This window comes from Suillus subalutaceus (assembly GCF_016647625.1).
Source record: "Suillus subalutaceus strain FC151 chromosome Unknown DFJ58scaffold_362, whole genome shotgun sequence".
In the NCBI taxonomy this organism is placed as follows: domain Eukaryota; kingdom Fungi; phylum Basidiomycota; class Agaricomycetes; order Boletales; family Suillaceae; genus Suillus; species Suillus subalutaceus.
Genome location: NW_024540611.1, coordinates 16,762 through 29,726, shown reverse-complemented (window position 1 = coordinate 29,726; position 12,965 = coordinate 16,762). Strand labels below are relative to the sequence as shown.

Here is a 12,965-nt window from a genome sequence, read left to right as displayed (position 1 = left end):
CTATCAGTTTTTTTTTCCTGTGCGTGAAAAAACTGCTGACTGTGACTCACCACGATGACGACGACGAGATCGACCAGACTCAGCTGCCATCTCCAGCCGTGAAACCTGTTCGCGAAGCAGTGCAAGCTCTTCTGCATTCTTTTGGTTGGCTTCTTCCTGTGCGAGGCGTGATGATGCGACGAATCCTTGCATGCTTCGGGCATACTGCTCAGGGAGGTGTTGCAGTGCAGTGCCAACCGAGCCTCCTTGTCAACCCTGGCAAGCACGGCTGTCGAGTTTGCTGCAAATTCATGGAACATGTTACTTTGAAAGGGTGCGAACCCAAATATTGGGCATGTTGGGTCTTTGACAAACAGGACAGCAGCATCCTGTATAAGGACCCGACGGAGCCACACGAGGAGTCGCAGGAAGCCCTTCAAGGCAATATCCCGTCCTGCATGGCCGAGCATTGCCTCCCGCTGCTGCAGGGCAGAATTCTCCTGCTCGACCCATGGAAAAATCTGCGAGAGGAGCTCCACTGGAGGCTCTGGTTTCGAATCACAGGTGAGGGCAAGCTGTCAAACGGCGGACACCGGCTTACCAAGATGGTCCCGAGCTAGGAAGTACTGCTCGGGCTTCCTCGCATTGAACATGGCCGCACCAAGCAGCCCTTCGAGTGGGAGGGCACGGCAGGTCATAACAGTTGGCAAAGGCATCATTGACACTCCAGCAGCCAATGGCTTTCACATCATTGCCAGATGCCCCGTGTGCTCGTGCGGTCTTCGCTGTGAAGTGTCGGGTGGCATGCGTGGCCTTCGTCAGGCTGATATCATTCTTGCTGTGTATGAGCTTGACTCGGTCGTAGTGATCTGTGGGGGAGGTTCAATGATCCCGATTTTCATACCTAGAGCACGCAAAGAAACACCCACTGTCATACATCAGCAAACTAGCAAAACCTTGTACAGATTTGTACAGATTTGTACAAACAGCACAATCCTACAGCTAAGTGCCCTCTTTACAATATTGTCACAAAGGCTTACAATCCATACACAAAGGCACAATATTGACAGATTGGACAGACTAGACAGATTGGACAGACTAGACAATGTAGACAAACCGGACAGTGTAGACAAACCAGACATTGTAGGCAGATTGGACATTGTAGGCAGACTGGACATTGCAAGCAGACTAGATTATTGTAGACAGATCAAACATGTTGTGCAAACGACATTGTAACGGCGCAAAAAAATATACTAAATGATGATATTGATATCATCACTGCCCGCTGCACTGTCCCAGTCATTGCGAAGTTCACCCATCATCCCCTCCTCGGCCCATTCCTTCAGCATCTCTTCAAGCTCCGCGCGACGTTCGGGAATGGTCATCAATTTGTCGACAGACTTTTGCAGTAAGTTGAAGTCGGCCCTGCACGTATCAGCAGTAAGGTCAGGCACCTTGTCAGTACCACTGTCGCGGAAGCCGGTGAGAACACCCTTCGTCTGTAAAACATTGATCAGCGAGGAATATAAAATTGATTAAATCAAAGCCTACAACTGCGGCCACCAGAATAAGGCCATTGACAGGAATTCCGTCTTGAAATTCGTCAGTTACCTTGAGCGCTTTTTTACCGTTACCGTAGTAAAAACTGAGGCAGGCTTCCTTGAGAACCTGCGACACAAAATTGGTATATTTTCCCTGTAAACGTCAATAATGAATTGTCGCGCACCACGAGGTTGCCACTGACCTCAGAAGAGTCGGGAAGCCGAAGATATTCACCGGTCTTGAGGAGCTTAGCCGCTGCTGCACTGACGCGCTCCTTGTGCACTGAGTTGCCCTTCGAGAATATGCCGTATGATTGCTTCGCAATAGATATTACAATTTTCTTGAGTTCCGTGCGAAAGGTGAACAGGTCGTCACAAAGCTGTTGAATCATCAGCGAAGTTCGTGTTTGGGCGCTGTACTTACTAGTCGCGACATCGGTACTTTATACTCTGGGAAATAACCTTCGCAAGGACATCAGATTGGAGCGACTTCTGACGGTGCAGGGCAACTTACCTTTGTCAAGCTTCACCTTCTTCGTGTGGTATGTCCATAATACAGCACCCAAAACCTCTTGTGCCAGTATTACCGCTTCCTGATGAACTGGAAGAGGATGCAATAAAATTGCCTGCAACCGCATTTCCAACTTTGCTGCCTGCAGGAAGGCCTGCCAAGATGCTGGATAGAAGCCGAGCTTCGAGGGGTTAGCTTGTTGGTTGGCGCACCGCGCACCGCCTCCAGATTTGCTGCGTTGAACAGGTGAGGGACTTCGAGAGTGAGATCGGCTTGAACTAGGAGCGGGAGAAGGTGTTCGATCTGGCTGAGCAGAATGCCTGGGCAGAGACTGTGACGAAGACCGTCCACGAGAGGAGGGCAGTTTGCTGGAAGAAACCATAGACTGAGTTGGAGAGCGCCGACGAGGAGACAGTTTGCGAAAGGAGGAAGGACGAGGGGACTTTGAACGAGAAACAGAGAAGTGTGCAGGTGGACGCCCCGGCCGCACACGGGTCGATGCAGTTTTTTCAGATGGTACTCTGTGAGGCGCGCGTCCAGGGGCCAAGCGCCCAGAAGAGGACGAAGTGCGTACTCGTTCGAGGGAGGGGCGACGAGATCCCTAATACAACGAATTAAAAACAACAAACCCAGGAGAGGAAGAAGTGCGTACTCGTTCGAGGGAGGGGCGACGAGATCCCTAATGCAACGAATTAAAAACAACAAACCCAAAGTCACAAGAACTTACAAGGCTGGGTGAATGCTGACGAGACCTCGAGCCAGTTTCACGTGGACGGGCGGACCCTTGTTTGCGAGAAGACTGAGGCGCATATCAGTAATCGTGCATAATTACCAAAATGGAACACATGCGCGTGCTAAATGAGTCGGGGAGGGAGCTTTGCGTCGTCCATTTTTCGTTTGATGGCGTTCAAGGACATCGAAAGTGTCTGTGGCTTCATGATGAGTATCATTGCCCGAGTCTCGGCTGTCAAAATCCCCCTGGTCGGGATCCATCTGAGTATCGCCATCTTCATCGCCTTCATTGTCTTCATCGCCGCATAAAGCCATGCGGTCGACTGAAGCCCTTGAACGGACAATAAGGAATTAAAATGTGAGGGAAAGATACAAGGTACGACTTACTCCCGCGTATCCCGCAACAAACTATCTTCATCTTCGCTGGGTCGATCATTGTGATCATGTTCATCGGCGTCATTCTCTAACTCGTCATTCTCTAACTCATCACGTTCATCCAAGTCCCACATTCTATCCTTCCTCGCCTCATCTTCTACGGATTCGCCTACGGCTTTCTTGGAGCTGCGACCGATGGGCTGAGTTGCCTCCCGAGGATCCTGTTTGTCAGTGGAAGATGACTTGAATCCAAACCTATCATCAGGGCCGGCCATGCGTAGAAACGGATTACGACGTTGAGTGTTTGATTGTGAGTCGTCGTCTTCAACAGGACGAGGCAGGAAATTCGTATCAGCCTAAAAGAATATTAGTTGAGCTACTTTGAAAAGAATCACTTACCTTTTTCTTCCCTTTCTTGAGCTGCTGCGAAGGTGCCATGGGATTGACTTCTGAGTCACTTATTTCGACAGCGCCTCTTCCCTTCCGTTGCCTTGCTGGGGCCATCAAGATCTCTCCAGCTTTTTTGAGCTGTGCTACATGACCACCAACACCTCGTGTGGACCGTTCGCTTCGCCGTCGAGAATCGTCAACGTCTTCGGGTGCCGTGCTGGCGACCTTCCTCGTCCTCGAATTGCGGGGACTCAAGGACCGCGAGGGAGAAGCACGCCTGGCTTTCTTCCTAGGAGGCATGGAGTGAACTTCAAGGACGAAGTTCAAAGTTGGACTATCCCGAAATATAACAGAGGAACTTACGTAAGCTAGGAACATTTTGTACATAGTGCTACATTCAATGAAGAATATGGAGGACGAAGCACAGGTGGAAGATGAAGGAAAAATACTACGGAAATACGGAATTTAGGTAGAGGTGTAACGAAGTAATAAACGAGATAATATGAGATATCGGACTCGGATGCAGTGCGTTCTACAGATGCTACACAACAAGGGAAGCCCCGAACCAGTCAATTAGCGTTTGACAGGTGCCGTCTTTGACCGACGAGACCGACGAACAGCGACGGAAATATCAGGAGGCAATGGAGCGATGGTTGATTCCGGCGCAGATGGAGGTGCAGGAGGACGCGATAGAGCGATGGTTGGTTCTGGTGTAGATAGAGGTGCTGGAAGTGCAGGAGGAGGTATCTGAGAAAGTTGCTGACTGATCATGCTTAAGCCCCGCGTTAGAATATCGCATATTGTATCGTGAGACATGGCAGTTGACTGAGAACTTGCGAGAGAAATTGCGCAACGCCACTCTTCAAGGAGGGGCGGCAGAGGATAAAGTACGGGGTGATTAAGGGTGGGTCAGCCAGACCATTGATGAATTCCCGCTTCCAAATCTGCTGTCGCGAGACCATCTTGGGTCATGTTTTCATAGGAGACCGCCACCTCCGAACGGCGTCCCGTCGCAAAGCTTCTGGACTGGGTTGGGGGGGCCAGTACGCCCTTCGGTCCTAGATATATCATGGTAAACTCGAGCAGGATGTAAAAAAGCGACTCGAGATCGTCGCAGGGCATATGTTGGACCAAATGGCCATCTCCCATTAGGCGGAGAACGCGAAAAGATATGTAGGGTACAGTTCCCTGTAAACCATGAGGTTAACACAAGCAGAAATAAGTGCAACGTTGTAACTCACAGTACCGCGTGGACTCGGATCTGCTTTCCCATCATCATTGAGAAACTTTGCATGGTCAAAGTCAATAAAATAGCCTTTTCCTTGGTAAATAATAGCATTATTAGGGCTGAGATCTCCGTGAAGGACACGTCGGCCCACCATTGCCTTGTGGGCTACAATGCATGGTGATTACAGAGGACTTCAGTGATTGCAAAAAGGACTCACCAACACAAGATCACGAAAAACCCCGATTAACTCGGGGTACATCGTTGAAGTGAGTCAATGGCACCCCGCAGGGTGTCAAGAGAATACGCCGATGGATTTTTGTCTCGAATTTGAATGTCGAGCAATGACTACGAATGCGTGAAGTGGAGTCGGGCTTCCCATCATAAAGTACGTCCCAATATTTCTTGAGTTGAACAACGTTCGGGATGCCTTCGACCGCTTTGAGAAGTTGTATCTCGACGTCTTTGACATCCTCGTTGACCCAACAATCTTGAGTGCGTACTCCTGATTAAACTGATCTCGAACGCGATAGCAGACGGTTCCCGCGCTTGAACAGACCGCGGCTCTTCCATAGTATATCCATAATCCAGTATACATTCTCATCGTTGTCGTAAACCCAGCCTATTGCCCCAGGAAGCATGGCATCAAAGCCATTCGGTAAATCAGCGTGAGTTGGAATGGTGTTACAAGAGTTTGCAGATATGGATTGTTGGATCAAAGCCGAGGGAAGAGCGATTTCCTAAAGTGACGGTAATTCAACACGTCGACAAAACGTTCAGGGGATGTAACGATCGGGAGTGGTTTTGAGATCACCATGCCGGAGCGATCCATATAATGGGCACGAAGTTTGAACTTGGAGATACTAAAAAGTAGGATGAAACGACGCCATGGTTGCTCCCAGCATCATCAGATAGCCCTTGGTAGCAACCCCCCAAGAACAAAGGTATTTTGCGATCAACAGAGAGGTCAGATTGGGTAATCTCAACTCCTGTGAGGACATCTTTCCAGGACTTTTGCGAGAAGCCGAGCTTTCTGAGCCGGTAATCCAGGAGGACGAGATCAGGCTTCCGTGAATCGGTAGCGTCTGGCATGGAAGTGGTGGCGAACTCTGAAGACCAGTACCGGAGATCTGTTATTTCGGTGAAGGGCAAAATGTGCGAGCGCTGGATTCCCGAGCGTTGCGATGACGAGTGCTGTGGATCCATCAACATTGCGCTCTTGGACTTGCTCCTTGAGCAGTTCGCGCATGTGATAAGTATATCGCCCGGAAAAGACGCTCCCAATTCTTTTCCTCCGTTTCTCCTACAGGCTTAGCTCTTTTCGTTCCAGCCTTGACGAAATCCTGCTGCCCCAAGCTGCCCTCCGTCTCTAGCATGGAATCCCCTTCAAGTTCTATGGTCTGTAATCAGTCTGCGACTCAGTCTGAGGCCGCCTGAAACGGGTACGCCTAACTGCAACCTTGCGTTTACTTCGGAAAGCATTTTTGAGTCGCCATTCCTTGTCAAAAACGGGAGCCCCATGTATCTGAGTTTGGCTTCCCGGTACTTGTTTGATGTAAGTGATCCTCTTGATTTCCGATTTGTTGAGATTTGAAAGAGGAATGAGGAATTTAAGGATGGAGGTCTTAGGCTTCAGGTCCTCCTCCCACAGAACCCGGGGGGTCTTGGTCTTGCAGGCCCAACTCACTCTTCATGAGTATATCCATTTCGTCCTTCGTGCGGCGTACGGGATGGATAGTGACGGTTGCTGACAGCCGCTAGGAGATAGTTGGCAAAAGATGTTGACATGGGGGGCAATTCGTGTCCTATTGTCCCTGGCGGCGTGGCGCTCTTGTTCTTTCAGTAAGTCGTGCAGAAATCAATCAATTTCATAATATTAAAATCGCGGGTAGTGCATTTACCCGGTTTGTACCGTAGCGTTCATTAGGATGCGACAAAAGCGTTTATTTTCAAAGTGTCTTTAACTAAGTGTCCGTTTTGAAACAGTACATAGTAATGATATCCAAAGCTAGCTAGCTATCGGGGGTAGTAGCATTGTGAGTGCATAATAAAAGTCCTTATCAAAATACTTGTTCAAAAAAAACTCTTGGGAATAATGTGGTAGACGTAGCTGAAGTCAATCGTACATCCGCCGCATCCCCCAGACGAGGGATGATACTAATAAATGCACGGAGTTGGCGAAGAGGAATGATACTACAGATAGGGGTACCATCTGCATGCTTTGCACGCTTCAACACATGCAATCCCAGTGGCAGGATCGCAGGGGCCAATGTTCAGACGCCGCACGTAACAAAGGTACTGATCTCGCCAAGCGATACGAGAACCTCGACGATGAATTGGTCGCATTATGAGGCATAATTCGCAGATAACGTGGCTTTGGGAAGTGCGTTGATTATATACATTGACATATGATGAAAAAGGACTCACCTGATAGACCTGATTTAGGCCATTCATATGCGGGTATCAACATTGACGAGGATGGCGTCCCGTCGACCTTTTGGCCACCCAGGGCCAGGAGGAGAGGCATGGATAGTTTGAGCCGGCAACACAATATCGGGATTATGGAAAGATTTGAGCTGGAGGCGAACCGTATTCCATAATTGAACGCGGTCAAATGGAAGGATTGGTGGACGATCGATAGACGGTCTCTGTCTTGGACCCCCCCACCCCATGAACTATTCCTCTCTCTCGCGCGTCATGCTGTAAGAAGCTCGAAAGCGCAACATGCAGATCCGGTAAGTTGAAGTCAGTACTGACATCATCAAGTTTGACTCCCGAGCGAGATGGACTGAAGTTGAGGTGGATGGCAGTGTTTTCAGCAATAAACGTTCGATGAGGGATACTGGAATCGCATCTTGCAGTAGCCATTTGCCTGGCTTTGCGGAAATAATCGGTCGCAACACGAGTGTGGTTCATCTCCTCGAGCAGTGCCGTTCGCGGATCGTTCGTTTCCTGTTCATCTCCATCGTCCAGGTCGTCCTCTTCAAGAATGTCTTCGGCCCTAAAATTGGGATCATGGGATGCGGGATGGTTCTTGAGCGATGTGGCAATTGCGAAACGTCGCAACTTCTCCTCCCGATCAAGATGACGACAGATCTGTGGGTCATAATCATTGTTATTCGTTTGCCGTGCAGGTTCCTTGATTTCAGAAATGTGTGCATGCTCGGTAGCGTCTGCAGACCACTGTATGAGGGCGCCGACTTTGCGCGTGCTGGAAGTGATGCTCTGTAGGAGCTCAAGCTTAGGAATATACCAATTTTCAATAGGCCTCTTTGTCCCCATCCGTGCGCCTAAGGTCAAGATAACATCTTTGTGTTCGTGAAAAGTCGACAAAGATCGGTCGATACACGCCAAGAGATTGTCATCGGGTGCAGGACACTGCGCTAGGTAACGAAGATCCATGAGCGCACGGATCGCGATGACAAAACGACGAGGGGCTGCACCGGATATTAGGCCAACGATATAGCGCTGGAATATCACGATGGCCCCTACCTGTAACTTGTTTCAGTTTAGATATTCCGCCAGAAAAGTGGCGATAACCAGTAGTCGGCTGTAATATCGAGAATCGAAAATCTAGTTCCTGAGCTCCAACGACCACGATACACCACTGAAGATCGTGGTCGTAAAATTCTTTGTGCCAGTGGTGCAATGATTCTGGCGTCAGAAAAATGGAGGGATCTGCAAGCGGCCAATCCATCCAGAATGGTGCATGGACGCCGTTCAGCCGCGAGTCAGCACAAGCCTCAAAATAAGCCTCCAGGTCATCAGGATTGACCGTAATACCAGCGAGCTGTCCAAGAGTGATGGAGCGCGTACGAGCAGGGTGCCGGAAATTATCCCCAAACTGCAAATACGAGGCCATGGTGAAAGGAGAGGTCTTTCCGCGCACACATGCAAGCATGGCCGCCTCTGGGGTATCAACAATGTATGCTGCGAGAGGGGTAAAGCAATGGCGGACGTTTCCTACCGGATCGGACATCATAATCCTGACTTCAGCAGCTTTCATCAATGGCTTCAGAACGATCGAAAGGCATTCATGGACGAGACGGTCTTCAAGCATGCCCCGCATTCGTTGATTGGGATGTAGATACTTTGGAATTGGAAGGAGAGCCGTGAGCAGGAAAGCCTTAGACGAGAGTTTTGTGCGGGTACACATGCGGATATTGGCGAGGCCTAGAAGAAGAGGGTGGGCAACCCTGGCACCAGTCATGGTGGTGATGTTGGTTTTGTCAGATGAAAGAACGGTGCCGAGAACTGTAGCACCTCTGGGAAGTCGTGTCTGCAGGATATATGGTGAGATGACGCAAAATTCGGCAGAATTAGTACTTACTTGCATTTCCCAAGCGGAATCTCCTGTTAACCATTCCGAATATACACGCAAAAGCCGCTCTGCTGTTTTGTAAACGCGGCGAGGGATGAAATCAAGCTTGTCGTGAAACAATGGATTGCTGAAAAGGCTCTCCAAGCATTCCACGGGGTCCCTCCAAAAGAGTCGGATTGGAGACTTGGTAGGATGGATGGAGGAGATAGTCTGGCATTTCCAACTTGGTCCGCTAGGGAGCATTTCAGCACGGCTTCGTAGTTCTTTGGCGTTTTTGAACGAAAGATGCAATCTTTGGATCTGAAAACAAGTTGCGGTTGATGTATCAATGCTCCCATCGTGAGGGTGCAAAGAATACGCACCATTGAAAGCTTCAAAAATTCATCTATTGCTGCCATGCTGAGGGACGAGCGCAGGAGATAATCGGCAATTTCCCACTCTTCTTTGGATGCGAACGGATAGTAGAGGTTGTCTACCCTGCATTCTGCGTATTCATCGGCGTCAAATAAATCCAGGAAGGTCGAGCCGTCTTGGGAGTAACAGGCCCCCGCGCCATCATACTCTTCCTCCAGCGATTCCTCAAACATTCTGAATTCATCGTCGATGTTATCGTGCCAGTGATCCCCATCGTAAACTTCCGGGATGCTGTTGGTATCATCCCCTGCGCGACGCTGGGGAGGAACGACTTCGGTGAACTGCAAAATATCAACAATGTCACGCATATGACTATGACACGAGGATCGAGACTGGCTCAGGTGTCGAGCGACGCTGCTCTCCTTCGTAAATGTTCTCCCACACTTTGGGCATGTTGGTGCTGACATTGAAGATATTAAAATATTCACACGATCTTTGTTGATCTCACCCACCTGTTATGATGTCTCATACTCGCACTGCAGCCTCTAATCCCCGAGCATTCCACAATACTACATCCCCTTCTCCAAGTATCAGAGGACATTCGCATGAGCCACGCAACCAAAGACCTCTTCACACCACGACTCCATCGGCGTTTTATTGGCCTGACTTTGGTGAAGCATTATCAATAAAGGAGGAGAAATTACCTACCGCGCTGCACCTTGTGAGCACCTTACTTGCTTTTACTTGCCAGGACTCACCTTATGCAGCAAGATGATTATACCCAATCGGACGGAGAACTCGAAGGCGATGAACACTCTGATCTTGCGCTTGAGGCTGCTAAAGCTGAACGAAAGGTGTACGAGGCTAAGAAGCACCTGGCCGACTGCATTTTGGCACACCAATCGGTGATTCTTGACATCTGGCGTCAGCGCGTCCAGGCCGCGAATTCTGATTTGTTGACGGCGGAGCTCAATGTTGGACGCCTCCATACAGAGCGGAAGAAAATAAGTATCTCAATGTCCATGACTCGGGGTCACTCAGATGGTACAACAGTGAGTGTTCGTCCTCAATTTTGTTATGTGTGACTTTTGAAAGTATGTCTACAGACAGTCGGTACCCTCGTCCTCATACTAAACTCACGCATTTGCAGCTGGTGTTAATACTGGGCTCGCATTCACACCATCTTTCCTCGAGTTGGGCCCACTGAAGTTAACATCATCGAGACGGGGGCAGAACATATGTGGAGCTATTATTTTCGACCTTCGCAAAGTACCTATAGCTCTATTTATGATGTAATTACTTTGTTGCCTTGTAGTTATTGTGTCGCTTTGTGGAACCTTGTGGAACCTTGTAAAACCTGTAGTACTGTACCCATGTACCGTCTATGGACTTGTATGGCTTTGTATTGACGTGTTGTTTCTGTCACCAAATTTGTAGTTTGCTGATGTTGGCCTGTCAGACGGCGAGGGTACTGAGAGGTTATGGTCGAGATTTGTTAAGCTGATTGGAATACAACGTTCATCCTCAGTAAGTGCCTACTCCGCTTTGACGAAGATTCTTCAAACACACACACACACAGAGGCAAAGGCGCCTTTGGTTGATAGATAGGCAAGCGGCTGCCATTGGTAAGGAGATGCAAGTAGATCTCGGAGATTGGATCAAACATCGACTCAAACGTGGAGTTAACAACCAAGGATCTGCAGCGAAGGAAGCTCTAAGGAAATGTGGGATCACCGCTGAGGATCTGCAGGCGCAGTGGGCGGATCAGAAGAAGTCCCAACTCTCCATTCGCGCCCGTACGTCAGTTTAGCTTTCCTCGTTCGAAGATGAAACTTACGTCACGCATTGTGAACTACAGATGCTCCTGCCCGGCTCAAAAAGGAACTCGACGTGGTGCTTGCTCTACAGGCAGATCTCGATGCTTCAGATAGGGCTTTGCAAGCCACACGTTCTGTGGTCGAAAAGGGCTCGGTCAGCGAAGAGACATTGGATGCTATAACAAGCCTTGAGCGCAGCCACGAACGTCTAATGACCAAGGTTGAAGTACTGTATTCGTCACTCAATGTTCATGACAGGTTTCCAGAGCTCCAAGATGTGGACTTAGATTTCGTTCGGACACTCCTGATGGCCCGCGACCTCAAAATCAATATTCGGAAGAGAGCTATAGGAAGCTTTTTTGAGTGGGACAAACTTGATCGCGCCGTCGGTGGTGCAAATCAGGCCCTCGGTGAAGCATTTTCTTCCAATTTCGGATCATCAAAACTGACTTGTTATCTCGCAAGGCACGAAGCTTCATCAACAAACTCGTAAGGCAATCGCAAAGCGCCAGCCAGCGTTAATGACTGCAATTCGCAAATTCAACTCATATTGTGAGCGTCTGGAGAGCCTCTACGATCCATCCTGGAGCATCCCACTTCCTACTCCTCTTCCTACCAAGCTTGCGGACCTTCGAAATGACCAAACATTGATGGAGGATGTTTGGATCACCCCGTCAGTAGGCGACGTTCCTCGTTGGATGGAAGATCCGGATGTCAGAGATGGGATACGAGCGTTGTTGAAATGGGAACGGTGTCAGGAAGAACAGCGCCGCCTTGGGCTCGAGGCTGACAATCTTTGCCGATGGTTTGGAGATGAACTTGCGGCTCTTGAGCTCGCTCTGCGCTTGCCTACAAGTAAGTCATTTCGCACGTCGATGATCAGTGCTAATTTAACAAGACCGAACATTCATGTTCACAATTCAGCAACGGCGCGATCATGTCCTTCTACTACAGACTAGATGGGTTACTCCATTGGTGTCTTCCACTCGTTTCAATGGCAGTGGCAACGCAGCACTTAAGCTCGCCACTTCTCTTGCTGGGAGCCATGGATCATCAACCACTGCTGCATACTCGCTCATACCGACCTCCCTCACACTTATAGATCCCTCCCCCCGAAGAAGACATCGTCGAGGAATCTGTTCCACGCACATTTGAAGAAGGCCCTGAACAAGTGGCGCTCTCAGATGTTTTACAAGACGGTACCATTAGTGATGAGGACGACGAGGACGACGATGAAGATAAGTGCATGGGAGAACCTGAATATGTCATAACATGGCAACTCCCAGAGGTACGTTTCAATATCTCATATAGAGAGTCATACTTATCCTACCTCATAGAACCTTCAAAATGATCACTTCAGAATTCCTAGCCCCGAGGAGATCCCCATCAAACGTACGAAGGACATCTCCTGAACCCGCGTGCGACCAGCGCAAGACGGCTTCCCTCATCAAGTATTTGAGTCTAGGGATGTCTCCATGCTCGCACAGCCTACAGCCCGACTCAATGACACATGTATCAATGGTGTCGCTGCATTGCTCTACTCCGAGATATCAACTACCTGTCATGTACGTCCTTGTGCCATTCTCTCCACGCACGATCTCCCTCGGATTCGATATAACGCGTCCGATGATATACTATGGCGGAATATGTCATGGACGTCATATTGGGAGAAAGACCTGTGGCTTCTACCTATCCATCGGCCGTCTCCTGTTGGACATTG

General features: G+C 49.3%; 4 protein-coding genes across 4 annotated transcripts; all 4 read right to left on the bottom strand.

The window, feature by feature from the left end:
* Positions 1–50: 50 nt before the first annotated feature.
* Positions 51–695, bottom strand: DFJ58DRAFT_737486 (uncharacterized protein; the record flags this gene model as incomplete). Its single annotated transcript, XM_041386940.1, has 3 exons — positions 51–193; positions 238–526; positions 581–695. Coding segments are annotated over 3 exons (547 nt in total), but the record flags the coding sequence as incomplete, so codon positions are not given.
* Positions 696–1,232: 537 nt separating this feature from the next.
* On the bottom strand, positions 1,233–4,344 carry DFJ58DRAFT_876094 (uncharacterized protein; the record flags this gene model as incomplete). Its single annotated transcript, XM_041394439.1, has 14 exons — positions 1,233–1,478; positions 1,531–1,674; positions 1,724–1,900; positions 1,945–1,982; positions 2,035–2,552; positions 2,606–2,632; positions 2,684–2,710; positions 2,759–2,830; positions 2,864–3,094; positions 3,151–3,494; positions 3,538–3,836; positions 3,892–3,919; positions 3,978–4,069; positions 4,143–4,344. The coding sequence occupies 14 exons, from the start codon at positions 4,342–4,344 to the stop codon at positions 1,233–1,235; spliced, it is 2,445 nt and encodes an 814-aa protein (XP_041235121.1).
* Positions 4,345–4,437: 93 nt separating this feature from the next.
* On the bottom strand, positions 4,438–5,965 carry DFJ58DRAFT_737484 (uncharacterized protein; the record flags this gene model as incomplete). The annotated part of the gene is made up of 6 exons (XM_041386939.1): positions 4,438–4,716; positions 4,770–4,921; positions 4,995–5,258; positions 5,313–5,493; positions 5,568–5,616; positions 5,694–5,965. 6 exons carry the CDS (start codon positions 5,963–5,965, stop codon positions 4,438–4,440), a joined length of 1,197 nt encoding a protein of 398 aa, XP_041235120.1.
* A 1,398-nt stretch (positions 5,966–7,363) lies between these two features.
* DFJ58DRAFT_737483 (uncharacterized protein) lies at positions 7,364–9,881 on the bottom strand (the record flags this gene model as incomplete). Its single annotated transcript, XM_041386938.1, has 5 exons — positions 7,364–8,190; positions 8,246–9,032; positions 9,084–9,374; positions 9,437–9,769; positions 9,822–9,881. The coding sequence occupies 5 exons, from the start codon at positions 9,879–9,881 to the stop codon at positions 7,364–7,366; spliced, it is 2,298 nt and encodes a 765-aa protein (XP_041235119.1).
* Positions 9,882–12,965: the final 3,084 nt, after the last annotated feature.